The sequence below is a fragment of the Carcharhinus amblyrhynchos genome, chromosome 12 (genome assembly GCF_965287045.1).
Source record: "Carcharhinus amblyrhynchos chromosome 12, sCarAmb.v2.hapA, whole genome shotgun sequence".
NCBI lineage: Eukaryota > Metazoa > Chordata > Chondrichthyes > Carcharhiniformes > Carcharhinidae > Carcharhinus > Carcharhinus amblyrhynchos.
The window spans coordinates 69,194,291-69,211,038 of NC_137335.1; the positions used below are offsets into that span (position 1 = coordinate 69,194,291).

The window sequence follows — 16,748 nt, forward strand, 5'->3', positions numbered from 1 at the left end:
TCATTTTAGCTTAGTTGGCTGGATAGCTGGTTAATGACGCTGAGCAATGCCAACACCATTGGTTCAATTCCTGTGTCAGCTGAAATTATTCATGAAGGTCCTGTCTTCCCAACTTTGCCCTCACCTGAGGTGTGGTGATCTTCAGGCTAAATCACCACCAGTTGGCTCTCCCTCTCAAAGGGGAGAGAAGTCTATGGTCAACTGGGACTATGGCGACTTGATGCATTGTTAACAGGACAGGAAGAAAGAAAGGTTGTTCACAAGCCCAAGCAAGTCTGTGATGGAATTTGCAGACTTGCTGCCTGTTTCCTCTCCGTAGGAGTGGGATTTGGGAAATATAATAACACCAAATAGTGTCGGTCACCTTAATGTAGGTTGCAACCACTTCAGTTTGGAAAACACAACTGTAATTTCTGTTTAGAATCATTGAGCCCTACAGTGCAGAAGGAGGCAATTTGACCCATCGTGTCTGCACTGACCACTATGCCACCCAAGCCCTATTCTCGTAATGCTGTGCATTTACCCAAGCTAATACCCTGACAATAAGGGCAATTTAGCATGGCCAATCCACTTAACTCACACATCTTTGGACTGTGGGAGGAAATCCGAGCACCTGGAGGAAACCCAGGCAGACACAGGGAGAATGTGCAAACTCCATACAGACAGTGACCCAAACTGGAAATTGAGCGCATGTCTCTGGCATTATGAGGCAGCAGTGCTAACCACTGTGCCATTGTGCCACCCCTAGATTTCCAACCGATGAATTAAAAATTAAGATTCGTCGTAAGCACATCTTTGTGGTATGACATATTACTCAAAAAAATGTATTATTTGAAGCTTTCCAAATGGACCAATGATCTACAGATATGTTGTCCTTTGTTTCTTACAGACACCATACTTCTGGCCATCAAACTGTTGGGAACCAGAAAACACTGACTATGGTTAGTACTTACATAAGATATTTCTCATTTTCTGTGTAACAGGCACAATAAGTGAAGATTACTTACAAATTTATATATACAAATACATGGTTTCATTTCAGTAGACTTGATTGTAGCATTTATCTAAATATGCCATGAGTAACTGTTAACAATTTTATAAAGAAATAAGTCATATATATCACATGGCATATTTAAAACACATGACTTGCCTTGGCATTCTAGAGTACACTCTGAAGAAAGCAACAATTTAAAATGAGATAAAACCAAAACATTGCAGACACTGGAAATCTGGAATTAACAGTGACTGCTGGAAAAAACAAGCTGATCTGACAGCATCTGTGATTTGCTATATATTTAAAAGGGTTGCAGGTTGCTTTAAGAGCTGATCACATGATTTGATGGTGATGCCATTAGAGTGTTTGAACTGGCTACTGTTTTACTTGCAGTTTGTACTCTACAGGCAAGACCTCGAATAAATCCCATTCTCAGTTCAAATCTACATGTTCAAACCCCACTCTTTTGATTAAAACCCACAACCCCTAACATAGTGAGAACATTACACGGTTTGAGTCCAATCTGACTCTTCTTTGGGAACAGTTTGGAGAAGAGTTATATAGTGAACATGAAATATTATTCTGGCCAGAACCTTACCAGCATTCACACAGCTAAGATTGCGTCCTTTGTTTTTCACAGATGCTGCCAGACCAGCCAATTCTTCCAGCATTTTCTCTTGTTCTTTTGTCTCAAATGAGGCAGCTGAATGCGGAATAATAAGCACACTGTTGTTTTAGAACGTTGGCTAGAATTTTCCAGCCCTTTCCACCTGCAGGAATATCTGGTACCACTGAAGTCGACAAACATTTAAAAGCTCTTTCTGCCTCCATTACAATGGGGGATACCTGTCGCTGTGGCCAGAAAATCCCAGCACAAATAAACTGTTTTGCATTTATCTCAAATCATAGAAGTAAATAGTCTCATAAGAAAGTAAGGATGCAGAACCCCATTGTGTTAATCTAGTTCTGCCCGTTCTGTGCAAGAAATATTTGAAGCTTTTCCTAGGCAGTATTCCAATTTATCAAGGAGATCTGTGGCGTCGCTGTGGCAGGGACCCGGATTCAATTCCAGCCTCGGGTCACTGTCTGTGTGGAGTCTGCACATTCTCCCCGTGTCTGCGTGAGTTTTCTCCAGGTGCCCGGTGTCCACTCACAGTCCATAGATGTGCAGATTAGGTGCAATGGCCAAGCTAAATTGACCCGAGTGTCGGAGGATTAGCAGAGTAAATGTGTGGAGTTACAGGAATAGGGCATGGGTGGGATTGTGATCGGTGCAGACTCGATGGGCGGATTGGTTCCCTTCTGCACTGTAGGATTCTATGATTCATGGAATTGGTTTTGCCATCTGGAATAGGATCTTGGGTGCATTGCCAGAACTTCCAATTGCACTTACAACAATTTCAGCTGCACCTTAGCCATACTCAGAATGCCACCACCATCAGTGCTTATACCCCAACCATTGGCTCTGATGAAGATTTAAGGAAAAGTCCTATTCTGAGAAGAAAAAAAAATCCTCCAGGGGGACTTTAATGCCAGGATTGGCCGTTCCTCTGATGTTTGGAGCGAAATCATTAGAAAAAATGGGCTTGGGCAAAGCCAATGCAAATGGAATGTGTCTGCTGGCAAAGTGTGCTCAGCAGAAACAAAAGCAGAAGCTGCTGGAAAATCTCAGCAGGTCTGACAGCATCTGTGGGGAAAGAATAGAGCCAAAGTTTCGAGTCAGGATGACCCTTTGTCAGAGCTGAATCAGCAGAAATTTATACTATTGGGGTGGGGCAGGGGTTGTGGAATTGGAGACAGGGAATGTAAATGAGGATATAAAAGGCTGAGAAGGTGCTAGAAGTGTCCATTAAATGATCAGAATGTGAGAATAGCAGAACAGAGGCGCAGATTGTTTAAAGGACTGCCTGAGGAATGTGGCAGTTGCACTGATGGGGTTGAGGGGAGGAGTGTGTGGGAAGAAGGAGAGCTGGAAATGGAGAAGTGGAAAAATAGAAGTGAAAAAGCAGAATGATAAAATGGATGAATGAGGTGAAATGAAATGGAATGAAATAAATGGAAACGGGATGAAGCTGGAGGAGAGAGTTCATCCTCTAAAACCGTTGAACTCAATGTTCAGTCCGGAAGATGGTATGCTATTCCTCTAGTTTGCATTGGGGTTGGCTAGAACATTACATAAGGCCAAGGACTGACATGTGGATAGGAGAGCATCAAAAACCCTCTTCTGCCAGGAGGACACATACAAAACCTCATGGAAATATCTGAGATCAAAGCAGTGACACCTCCAGGATTATGTTATGAGAGTTCTTTGTGGTTTGATCATTCTTTGTTTTGTTGGGGAGCGTGTTGTGTTTGTTCTATGACATGAGGGTTCTGTGATAGTTAGGGGGTGATATTACCATTATTCCAGCTGATAGGTGGGGCAAGCGGTAAGGTCACGAGACAGCCAGGAAATCAGGTTCGCGCCCGATAGTTTGCCTCTCGCAATCTTACCGGAAGCGGATATCCCAAAAAGAGCACAAGGCTGATCTCAATATTTAAATCACATTTAAATATGATTTAAATATTATTAGTGATCCCAGGGTGCGATAGTCTGGGGTCACTTACATCTGTGGCTTTGCCGCAGAAGATTCTTTCTGGTGAGGATCACGTCTAGTCCCCATCGGGGCAGCACGGTGGCAGTGTTTAGCACTGGTGCCTCACAGCCCCAGGGACTGGGTTCAATTCCCGGCTCGGGTCACTGTCTGTGCAGAGTCTGCATGTTCTCTCTCTTTCTGCGTGAATTTCCTTCAGGTGCTCCAGTTTCCTCCCACAGTCCAAAGATGTGCTGGTTAAGTTGATTGGCCATGATAAATTGCCCTTGGTGTCCCAGGAAGTATAGGTTAGAGGGATTAGCCGGGTAAATGTGTGGGGTTACAGGGATAGGGCCTGGATGGGATTGTTGTTGGTGCAGGCTCGATGGACGGAATGGTCTCCTTCTGCACTGTAGATATTCTATGATTTGAATGATTTCTATGATCAATGGGGTCCTGTCGTGTTGGCACCATTGATAGAAATGGAGGAAATTGAGCACCCCCCACCCCAGGAGATCAGGCGCAATGCCAGCCTGGCACTTTCAGCCTGGCACCCGGGGGGAGAGGGACATGCCAAACTGTGCCCTAGCATTGCCTCCTGTTACCCTGGCACTGCCCGCCCAGCACAGGTAGGGGGAATCTCCTTTGGGAGGGGTGGGGATTCCCCTTATGTGTGGTGAAGCGGGACCTTTATAAGGAGATTTCATTGATGTTCTCGTGGGATGGGAATGGTGCTGGATACTTAAGGGATGGGGTGGCACCCTGCTGTCTGTGGGGGGATGGTGTCTTGATGCCTGTGTGGGAAGTTAGTGTGGTGCCTGTGAGGGTGGGAGTGATAGAGGTGGGCATCTTGATGCTTATTGGCAGGGTGGTGGGGTACACCCTGATGCCCATGGGCAGACGGGGGCTCATCCAGAAGGCCGTTGATCTATGGGAAGGCGGTGGGAAGGAGTTTTATCACAGATTGGGACACCATTCAAAGATGGCTCCCCAATCTCTGTGGAGCTGGTTGTGCTGACTCTATAAGACCCTGGACCACCTGAGCGACAGGACAGATCACACCCCCAGATTCTCTGTGCACAAGAAATCTGGAATGAAAACTCAGACCATTTTTCAATAAGAACTTGAGGCTACCAGTGTTGGTGGGTGCTGGTCTGCCCCTTCATTGGATTTTCTGACTCCACATATTCTGTATTCATACAGCTTGATTTCATTGTCTTTTTCCTTCTGTGGTATGGCTCAATGACAGATTGTAAAGGATAAATAGACTGTCAGTCGGAATTACAAGCTATTAGGATGTCTATCCAGTTAGACATTGCCCCATGGACCTCAATTAACCATTAACCTGCATGCAGTCAACTATTTGGCACAGTGCCTCATTGCTAGACACCAGAGTTTGACTGGTAAATTAGGTCACTCATACACTCAGTAACACAGACCACTTTTGAATCCAGTTTCACAGTTTTGGAGCAGTCCGTTCCAAGAATTGAAACTACCTAAAAAACAAAAGAAATGCATTTTGTAAAGCAGTGTTTGTAGCCACAGAACATCTGAAATGTGCCTCACAACCAAGGGATTATTTTTAGAATCATAGAGTCTCTTGGCACAGAAAGAGGCCATTTGATCCATCAAGCCTACGCTGACAACAATTCCACGCAGGTCTATCCCTGTAACCCCACGTATTCATCCTGCTAATCACCCTGACACCAAAGAGCAATTTAGCATGGCCACTCAACCTAACCCACACATCTTTGGATTGTGGGAAGAAACGAGAGCGCCCGGAGGAAACCCACACCAACACAGAGAGAACATGCAAACTCCACACAGACAGTCACCCAAGACCGGAATCAAGCCCAAATCCCTGGCGCTGAGAGGCAGCAGTGCTAACCACTGTGCCACCGTGCCACCCAAGTGGAGTCACCATTATTTTGAAGGAAAATACACCCACCAGTTTGTACACACAGCAAATGAATGTGTGGTTGAGGGGAGTGATGGTGGCCAGGGCACAGAGACAGTCCTGTTATTTTATGGGAATTTTTGCTTCAATTGTTTTTAAAAATACCCAGTTCATGGCTCACAGCAATATTTTAGAGGTAATTATTAGTTCTGGGAAGATTTAAATTAATGTAGAAAATGGGATAAATGCAACTAAGGCAACTTGAAGACATTTAAGTCGTTGGGGCCTTGTTGACTTAAGGGATTAATAGGTAGCAAGGTAAAATCACATCTTGGTGGGCTTACCTAGCTGGTGTGTTGAGTTGCAGTGTCTACACTGCTTGCAAAGAAATGCAACCCAGAGAGTTAGAGTTTAAATAAGTTTAAAAGCATTCAATGAGTGCTGGAAGACTACATTGTCACAGAGATGGATGGAGCTTCAGAAAGGTTTATTTGTCTATGTGTTTGCTGGTGGAGTGAGTGTTCCACAGCAAGGGAAAAGGTGTTGATGTTAGCAGACATCAGGCAGCAAAAGTACTGCTGTTAAAAGCAAATTACTGCAGATGTTGGAATCGGGAACCAAAAAAGAAAATGCTGGAAAATCCCTGCAGGTCTGGCAGTAAGGAGAGAAAAGACCCAACGTTTTGAGTCAAGGAGAGCCTTTGTCAAAGCTAAAAGGCATAAAACGTGGGAGATATTTATGCTGTAGGATGAGGGAATGAACGATGAGTCACAGCCATAGAAACAAAGGGAAAGGCTAAGAGGTGCTAATGACAGCCCACAGAGAGAATAGAAGGTGTAAATGGCCAAATGGCAGAGAAGCTGAAATCAGAGTAAGCTGTGACAGATGGAGATGTGGAGGAAGGTGGGAGGTGGGTGGGAGAGAGGTCAAATTGAGAAAAAGGGGGAAAAGGGAAGCAAAGGGAGAGAAAAGTTAAGAAAATGGGGATAAAATAAGGGGAAAGAGTGGGAAGAAAAGAACAATAAAGATAGACAATAAAGAAATAAAATGTAGAGAAATTATTGCTGTTAGCTGGCTCTGTGTAAATGGAGCTGAAATGAGATCTCAGGAGTCATTTGATGATTTTGTACAGGTTAGGCTCGGATCCTGGGGAGCTGAGCAGCTGGCAGAAAGTCACTGGTCCACGGTAAAAGGATTAGGGCCCAGATGAAGCATTGGGAGCCGTTTACAGCTTTCTTAAGCTGTAGAGATTGAAGCTTAATGAAATTCAGGGTCAGGGCCAACCTAGTGAAGCTAGCCAGCCATTTAAGAGCTGAAATTGTGCCAGTAAGTAGAGACTGGAGTGAAGACTTGGAAAACCAAGGGAACAGAGTCTCAGGAGACGAAACTGAAACCCTGGGAGGAGAGCAGCCATTGAGGCAGTCCATGTTGGGGTGGCTTTGAGAATTTCAGAGATTTGAACTTTGAAAGTGAAAACTTCAAAACACCTGAGGAGGGAGGCAAAGAAGCAGAGTTTCAGTGAGATTGGTTGACTCATAGTGTTTACTGACATCTGGGTGAGTTGCTGAGAAATCCATGGAACCTGTCTTGGTTACATTTTCTTTTCATTGTGCAGAATAGCCACAGTTTGCCTCTTAGTTCACCAGTACGACATAATAAAGCTGTATGTTAGAGTATGAAATAGATATTGTAAATTGTTTTATATTTTTGAGCTTTCAGAGTAATGTTTATTTTTATTTTATCAATGCACATGGAATCATATGGTTTTATTACCTTAGCAAGTTTCTTGAATCTCAAACCTTAACTACTTTTTAAAAAATAAATGGTCCCTAACTGGATTTTATCAAAAACCCGATCCAAGTTTATAAGAATTACTATAGACAGACATTGTCTAGCACTTCCATTAGATAAGGGTCATGGGTGGAGGGGGGGACTGGTGGTGTTAAGATGGCAGTGCGGGCTCGTTGGGCTGAAGGGCCTGTTTCCCGGGCTGTTTTTGTTCTTTGTTCTTTGTTCCAATCTTGTAGGATTTGAGTATTGCACCAAATATTAAGAATGACTCCCAAAATAAACAAGCAGCAAACCTCCACTATGGATATCACCAGAGTAACTTCGATCTATAGAGTTTACATCATTAAAATATTAGCAATGTCTATCCTTCTGCCTGTGGATAGATACATCTAGGGTGCAGTCAAAAGAGGCATTTTGTAAAATTGGCACTAGTTGGGTTGTTTATATCCTAGTCTGCAAACTGTTTAAGATATTCCCAGAAGGCCTCCACTGTGGGATAACTATTTGTAATTGAATTGTGGCTTTCATTGAGGATTGAGACAAAGATCCTTGGGTGGGCGCTACTACTGGTACTGAAACTGAAACATTCATCCTGGCATTGAGGTGCCAGATGTTAGGGATATTGCCAGCAAGGAAATTCCCTGATCGGAATTCCCTCACCACCATTTCCCCACCTTGCATTCTGTACCCTTCAACATCACAGTTTATACATTTGGGTCAAATGAAGGTTCTGCCACAAACCTAAAGTGATGGACACTGGCAGTCTAGGTTTGGATTTCCATGCCTGGTACTACACTAAAACCAGAATTACACCATCCAGCCCATGAAAACTTGCAGCCCTGAAAATGGACCTTAGGCAAGCAGGGTGGTGGCAAGAGCATCCTTCCCTGCTTTGGCAACCGTAACGTTGACAGAAGGTCACCAGAAACTGCATTTAGCAATTTGCCTGGAATCTGTGCAGATCCTCTGGCAAAGTAACAGTGGCTAATGGGATGAAACACTGAGCAAAGTTGCGGTGCATAATTCTCAAACAAAGCCTCTTAGTAAGACACGTCTTGTAAATGTATCTGATATAAATTCACTGTAATGCAGCAAGGCATTGTGCAGCCTTGTTTAAATTGCAGACATTTAAATGATGATTACCATGTGCCACCATATTAATTTTTATTGCTTTAGAATCACAGAGTTCAGTTGAATGCCATTCTGCCCATTGAGACTATGCTGGCCCTTTGAAAGAGGTTTCTATTTGTCCCAATCTCCTGCCCTTTTCCCCATACTCCTGTAGATCTTTCCTTTTCAAGGATATGTTCAATTCTCTCATCAGGTTCATGGTCGGATCTGCTTCCACCTTCCTTTCAGATGGATTCAAAAATATAACGACTTGCGCTGTAAAATAAACTTGATTTCTGCACGCGATTATTTTGGTCCTTTATGGCTGCAATAAATGTCTTGTTTCTATTCACAGCGGTTTACCTCTGCAAGCGGACAATGCAAAATAAAGCACGACTTGAGTTAGCAGACTATGAAGCTGTGAGTACCCTTTTGATTCATGTAATGTGAATGACAGCATTCACTGACTGTTTGGATAAGCACTGAGTGACTCACCAAACATATGAGTATCAGCATCATTATGTACTTAAAAATATCTCACACGCTTCAGCTTTTAGAAAACGTCTCTCGAGTTTTAAAATAGTTTTGAGTTTGAATTTTAAATTGCAATGAACTGAATAATACTCAGATTATGAAGAGCATGTTAAATGAGTCATAGACTAATTATTTTAGGACTTTTTTTTGTTTCTCCCGCACTCCTATTATGCGATTGTATGAGACATCTACAAACAGTCTTGAAATTTTTACAAATGTTACTCAGACACAAAGCACATGTCAAAACAATGGCAAACCACTTTCAGCAGAAAACAAGACCCCGTTTAAGAGATTAACAATTAAAATTGCAACCAGTGAAAGAAAAAAAATGCCTCTTTGAAAGCAAAAAGCTCAACCCTGGCACAGAAGGTTTGCTGGGCTAATGACAAAATGTGGAGATGCTGGTGTTGGACTGGGGAAAACACAGTAAGAAGTCCCACAACACCAGGTTAAAGTCCAATAGGTAGCAAAAGCCACTAGCTTTCGGAGCGCTGCCCCTTCGTCAGGTAAGCTCAAAAATATAAAACAGTTCATAATATCTATTTCATATTCTAACATTCAGGTTTGTTATGAGGTACTTAGCTGACGAAGGGGCAGCGTACGAAAGCTCGTGGAGTTTGCTACCAAATAAACCTGTTGGACTTTCACCTGGTGTTGTGACACTTCTTACTAATGACAAAAGGCAGGGGAGTGGATTTAATAAATTGCTGTTCCAGAGAGCAGGCATCAACACAACAGGTGGGAATGTCCTTCTTCTGTGCTGTATCCACTCTTACGATACTAGCACAAAAGTCCATTTGTGGCAATCCTTTGTTTGTAAATAGCTATGTTTGCATTTTGGGACCAAAAAGAGGTTGCGGCATAAAATACCAGCCAAAGCACTGGCACAAAAATGACATGTCGGAAGATGCCTAAAAATACCCAACACCCATTTATCTGATTCTCTGATCCCACTGATCCTGTGCATCTGTTTCTATTGACAGAGAAAAATCTACCATACAGCCTTAACTTTAATGTATTAAATTCCAGCTGCCTCTATTGGTAGAATGATAAAGATTTAAGAGTGTTGCAATTTATTGAACATGGACTTCCAATGTTTGTGATTGTGTACAATATAGTCCACAGAACAAGAGACGTTAACAGTACAAAAGGAATCCTCTTACTTATTATGAGCCAGATCTTCACTGGAGCAATGCAAAACTAGTGCAACTACCCTGCTCTTTCCAAAAAGTTCTGTGTCTTCGTCTGCATCAAATATTTCTCCAATTTGCCTCTTTAAAAGTATAATTTTCTCTGTCTGAGTCACACCTTGTTATGGAGAATGATATACTCCAACACCTCTCTGAGGTTTCAACAAACCTCCCACCTTCGGGGCAATTTTAAATTGATGATCCCTCATGACTAACATCTCAACCTCTGTCCCTGATTTTACTAAAGCCTTGGACCCATCCATGGAGAAAACAGCTGACTCAAATGGTGAGGTGAGAAAGATCGCCCTGGACATCAAAGCAGCATTTAATCGAACATAGGCTGGAATTCTCCCATCCTGCCTGTTTAGCGGGCAGGAGGCGGACTACGTAAAGGTCCATTGAAGTCAGGCAGGAATCTCCAGTTTTCAGGCAAGCGCGGCTGGAGAATTCCGCCTGGTGTGTCAAATAGCCCAGGCAAAATTGAAGTCAGTGGGAATCGAGGAAATCTCTCTGCCAGTTTATATCATTCTGCCCGCAGAGCAAGATGATTATAGTTGTTGGCGGTCCAAGCACATTGCTGTAGGAGTTCCTCAGGAAAGTTAGAATTCTAGCCACAACCATCTTCATCAATGAACTTCTCCCTATCGTAACGTCAGAAGTGAAGCTGTTTGTTAATGATTGCGGAGTGTTCAGTATCATTAGTGACTCTTATGGTGGTGACGAAAGCCGTTCAAATCTCCAAGAAATAAAGATCAACCTCCAGGACAATGCTGTGTGCAACCTTGGAGAAAAATCATCGAGGCGTAAAAGGAGGATGTTTTTTGGTTTTTTTTGTACATTTCTCTTTACCAAGTATAAAAATATTGAAAATAGAAAAAAAGGGATGTTTGGTTGCTGTCGAGCATCGTCGAGTTGGGTAATCAATCTTTTTGCTTTCTGAATGGTGTAGGAAGGAAATGGAAAAGGATGTGTTGGCTGATCAATGGCTGGAGCATTGGACAAGTCATGTGATGAAACCTCTGTTTAATCACGGTTGGCAACACCAATGTAGCAAGACAAGGTTTAGGCTTCAGCTGATAAGTGGCAAAGTTATATTCACACCACACAAGTGCCAAGCTTTGACCATCTCCAACAAGAAATAATCTAATCATGTTCTCTTCACGTTCAACAGAATCCCCCACAATCAACATTTTAGGCATTTCCAATGACCATGAGCCAAACTGGACCTGCCATGTAAAAACTATGGCTACAACATCAAGTTAGAGGTTGGAATGTTGGCCACATACCTGGAGGTTGCTGCTCCAACAGCACTCATAGAATCATAGAATCCTTACAATGCAGAAGGAGGCCATTCAGCCCATTGAGTCTGCACCAACCACAATCACACTCATGCCCAATCCCCATAACCCCACATACTTACCCTACTAGCCCCCTGACACTAAGTGGCAAATTAACATGGCCAACTCACATATCTTTGGACTGTGGGAGGAAACCCACACCAACACGGGGGAATGTGCAAACTCCACACAGACAGTGACTCAAACCGAGAATAAAACTTGGGTCCTTGGCACTGTGAGGCAGCAGTGCTTGCCACTGTGCCACTCTAGAAGCTCAACACTGTATCATCCAATTTGATGGGCACCCCAAACACCACTTTCAACATTCATCTCTCTGCTATCAAACACAGCAGTGTGTACCAACATAAGATGCATGGCCACAATTAATCAAATTACTTTCGACAGCAGTTTCCAAACTCATTACCTCTACCACCTAGTAGCACAGGGGCAGCAGACACATGGGAACACCACCACCTACAAGTTTTCCTCCAATCCACACGTGATCCTGACTTGGAACTGTATCGATGTTCCTTCCTGCTGAGTCAAAATCATGGAACTTGCTTCCTCATGTCTATACCAGAGAGATTGCAGTTGTTCTCAAGGGCAATTAGGGATGAACAACAAGTTTTGGGCTTTCCGATGATGCCTAGATCTCATGAAAGTTTAAGTATAAAAGGAAAATCCATATTAAATCTCTGTTGTGCTGGAAATAGTCCTAAATGGGGATTTTCAGGCCCCCTTTCCCAGGACACCTCATAATGCCACATTCAATGACATTACCATCACTAATTCCTCACATTTTGGGGCTTCTCGTTAACGAGAAACTGAACTGGACCAGTCATTTAAATGTTGCGGCTACAAGAATAGGTTATATGATGGCATACTAGCCACTGGCCTGGATGGTTGATGTTCTAATCACATGCCAACCAAAACTGCATTGACCCTTCATCCCTTTCTCAGCAGGAAATCCCAGTCCCAGTTCTTCTAGGTTTTACTTATGAATTTTGCATTCTATTTCATCTTAGTGAATCTACACTGCATGGTCTCTGTTAGTATTGTATAGGTTCTGTATCATCTCTCTATATCAGTATAGTATTAGCACTGTATGATCTCTACATATCAGTTTGTATTGGTACCATATGGTCTCTGTGTATCAGTATGGTATTGGTACTGTATGGTCTCTATGTATCGGTATGGTATTGGTACTGTATGGTCTTTGTGTATCGGTATGGTATTGGTACTGTATGGTCTCTGTGTATCGGTATGGTATGGGGTGCCCAAAACTCCCTTACCTGTTATTTAAGCAATGTTTTCTACAGTATTTTTATACTTAATACTCCTATTCATTAAGTCCAGAATGTAATTGGCTGTTTTGATGGCTTTTGTGCCATTACTGGATAAACTGAATTATTGGTCATATGGCATAGAAAACATAGAAAACATAGAACAGTACAGCACAGGCCCTCAATGTTGTTCCGAGCTATGTCCAATCCCAAGATCAAGCTATCCCCTCCCTATAATTCTGGAGCGCTCCAAGTGCCTATCCAATAACCACTTGGAAGTTCGTAAAGTGTCCGACTCCACTATCACAGCAGGCAGTCTATTCCACACCCACTCTCTGAGTGAAGAATCTACCTCGGATATCTCTCCTATATCTTCCACCATGAACCTTATAGTTATGCCCCCTAGTAACGGCTACATCTGTCCGAGGAAATAGTCTCTGCACGTCCACTCTATCAATCCCTCTGATCATCTTATAAACCTCTATTGAGTCACCTCTCATCCTCCTCCACTCGAAAGAGAATAGCCCCAGCTCCCTCAACCTTTTCTCATAAGACCCACCTTCCAAACCAGGCAGCATCCTGGTAAATCTCCTCTGCACTCTCTCCAATGCTTCCAATCCTTCTTATAGTGAGGTGCCTAGACCTGAACACAATATTCTAAATGTGGTCACTCTAACATTGGGTATAGTTGCAGCATAACCCCACAGCTCTTAAACGCAAACCCCCTGTTAATAAACGCAGGGGTTTTCAAGTTAAGCTTTGTTCCCAGCATATATTCAGGTTCGGAATTCTAAGGCTTCTTGCTCAAAGGCCCAACATTCGATGTTGCACTTCTTGCAAATAGGTATTGGAAGGTTGTGGATTGGGAACTGGTGTGTGTTGGGGTGGGGAATTAGTGGCGGTTGTTGAAAATTAAAATGAGCTTGGAGAGGACACGGGACAACTTACAACTGAAACGACGTAAACATCAAGAAGAGGCCAAGAGATCCTGAAAGGGGGTTCACTTGGGAAAATTGAAAAAGAGGGGATATGAAAGAGGCTGCTGAATATCAGGTCCATGAGTTCAAAACACACTGGGCAGGACTTTATGACCTCACTCAAACAAGATCATAAAACTGCGCCCAAGGTCAATGGGTATTTCCGTTCTACAAACCTTGTCCACTCTGATTCTGTGGTGGGTGAGGTGAAAGAGTTCCGGCCACTGTTGAAGTTGAGAGTTTGGTATCGGTGGTACTGTTTAAGGGTTAGTGAAGGAAAGAAATGAGGACCTATCTTTCCTTTCCAGGATGATCACTGAGCAGTAAGTGGCTTTGGGAGTGCAGAGTGTGAGACGTTTCATATGATCCAGCCTTTCTGGGCTTCAGGGAGCAATGATGGGAGCCATAACAATATAAGCAATAAGGCAGGAGAGAGTTAAGAACTTGCTGGTCAGAAGAACATCAAGGTAAAGATTTGAGTGTAATTCAGCAGATCACTAGCTGCAGAAATAATGTGATGAAGAAAGGCAAAGGGCATGGGAGTTGGAAATTTGAACGTGTAAAAGACTTGTAAAGATTTTCTTGATGTAGTTGGAAGTTTGGCAGAGTTTGGATTGCTAAAGGTACACTTGATTAGAGGTGGCTTTGTCTGATTGAGACAATGTGAAGAAAACATGTAATAGCAAAATCTAGGCTATGAGTATGGATGTGGGAGGTAACGTAGAAGGAGAAGTTTAGAGAGGCCAGAATTAGCATTATGTCAGAAGTGAGCAGCTGTGAGTTTTGGAATTTGAGGTAAATTAATGATGAGAGTAGCGCTTAAAGAAAGTTGTACTCTTACCTTATGATGCATTAGGAGATGCAGTGGCATAGTGATATTGTGACTAGACCAGAAATCCACAGACTCAAGAAAATGCTCTGAGATCTTGGATTTGAATCCCACCATGGCAGATGGTGAAGTTTCAGGTCAACAAAGAAAATCTAGAATTAAAAAATGTCTAATGGTGATCATTAAACCGTTGTTGATCGTTGTAAGAGACCCAACTGGTTCACTAATGTCCTTTAGGGAAGAAAATCTATCATCCTTACCTGGTCTGGCCTACATGCTCCAGACCTACAGCAATGTGGTTGACTCTTAAAATGCCCTCAATCCAAGGTTAATTAGGGATGGGAAATAGAAGATGCCCAGTCAGTAGATGCCCAGATCCCATGAACGAACATTAAAAAAAACACAACAAATATAACATTCTCTCCCAAAGTTGGTATTCCTATGTGGCAATAAAAAGTTTTAGAATCCCTGCAGTGCAGATGGAGGCCATTCGGCTCATCAAGTCTGCACCAACCACAATTCCACCCAGTCCCTGTTCCTATAGCCTCACATATTTACCTTGCTAATCCCCTTGACACAAGGGTCAATTCAGCATGGCCAATCAACCTAACCTGTACAACTTTGGACTGTGAGAGGAAACCAGAGCATCCCGAGGGAACCCAGGCGAGCATAGGGAGCATGTGCAAACTCCACACAGACAGTAACCCAAGGCTGGAACTGAATCCAGGTCCCTGGTGCTGTGAGACAGCAGTGCTAACCACTGTGCCGCCGTGCTGTCCACATGAGTTGCTTTGTGTTAATATTCAGGATACGGATGCCTTGACTGCAGATGTTTGACTTTCATTCCAAAGGTGTATTCTGAGGTTGTTACCTACATTCAAATGAAAGGACAAAAATGAATTTAATATCATTCGACCTGACATTGTCTAGTTCATTACAATGATCAGATGTATGCCAGTAAGAATAACTGGTACAACACACAGATGGATAGGTTGTGTTCCCTCAGCTACAGATAGCAGCGATAGATAGTTATTGAGTTTTGCTAATAGCGATAACTTTTCATGAATACAAATACTTTGAGACTACATATAGCAATGTGACAAGAACCAGCCAGAATGCACATAATTCGGTAATTCTCTCATCAATCAGTCATGGAAAGCGCACAAGCTGCAAGTAACCAGGATTGATTCTATGCGTATAATTTATTTGTGACCATCCTCCATTGGGCTGCATTTTACTGGAGAAAATATCTCTTTTTTAAATGGAAGATTGCCGTTATTTCAATTGTGAGTTTTATTTATCTGTCGTTCGTACTATGTTTGAATAAACTCTGGCTGCTGTAAACTTTGCTGTGAGCCATTAAATTGGAATTGCCGACCTCCATGGTATTCTCATGGCTGATACACTGCTCTCTTTATAGCTCTCAGCTTGGCTGGTCATACCTTTAATACAGGCTGTTCAATTTCTAGGAGAGTTTGGCCCGTCTACAGCGAGCTTTTGCTCGAAAGTGGGAATTTATCTTTATGCAAGCAGAAGCACAAGCAAAGTGAGTATAAGAGAATTTATTTGGATTTTCGAATGACATTTTCCTCCGCCGTTTAGCTCTCACCAGAACCTATATATTTATGTGGCTTCACCTCTGTTAACCTGCTTGGCTGAAAATGCAGTGTTTGAAAATGAAATATTTGACTGGTTTGAAATCAGGCTATCTCATGCTAACCTAAAGTTTATTTTACTGGTGAAACAAGTAAGCTCACAATGCAGTAACTGCAATGAAGTTACTGTGAAAATCCCCCAGGTGCCACACTCTGCCACCAGTTCGGGTACACTCAGGGAGAATTTAGTATGGCCAACTCACCTAACCAGCCCGTCTTTCGGACTCTGGGAGGAAACCGGAGCATCCAGAGGAAACCCACACAGACATGGGGAGAACATGCAGACTCTGCACAGACAGTGACCCAAGCTGGGAATCGAACCTGGGTCTCTGGCGCTGTGAGGCGGCAGTGCTAACCACTGTGCCACCATGCTGGCCCGAATCTAAGATTCCTACAACAGGCCTATCGTCAATATTGTCTTCTTCTGTCCCTGGAACCTTACCCCCAGCATTGTTGAAATCCTCAACCGAATCTTAGCCAACTCAAGAAAAGACTTTTCTGTGTCTCACTTCACTAGCCTCCCTGTCTCCGTTCTTCACATCCACCAGATGGTCCAGAACTCTATGTCATATGCCTAC

General features: G+C 43.0%; 1 protein-coding gene across 2 annotated transcripts in view; it reads left to right on the forward strand.

Annotated features, from left to right (window-relative positions):
* Positions 1-16,748, forward strand: part of rgs7b (regulator of G protein signaling 7b) — a 382,811-nt gene that overhangs the window by 307,190 nt on the left and 58,873 nt on the right. For both annotated transcript variants that reach the window (XM_080199833.1, XM_080199832.1), the window contains exons 6-8: positions 890-941; positions 8,721-8,785; positions 15,985-16,061. In XM_080199833.1, coding sequence (XP_080055959.1) covers positions 890-941; positions 8,721-8,785; positions 15,985-16,061 — 194 coding nt within the window. The remainder of the gene's footprint in view (positions 1-889; positions 942-8,720; positions 8,786-15,984; positions 16,062-16,748) is intronic.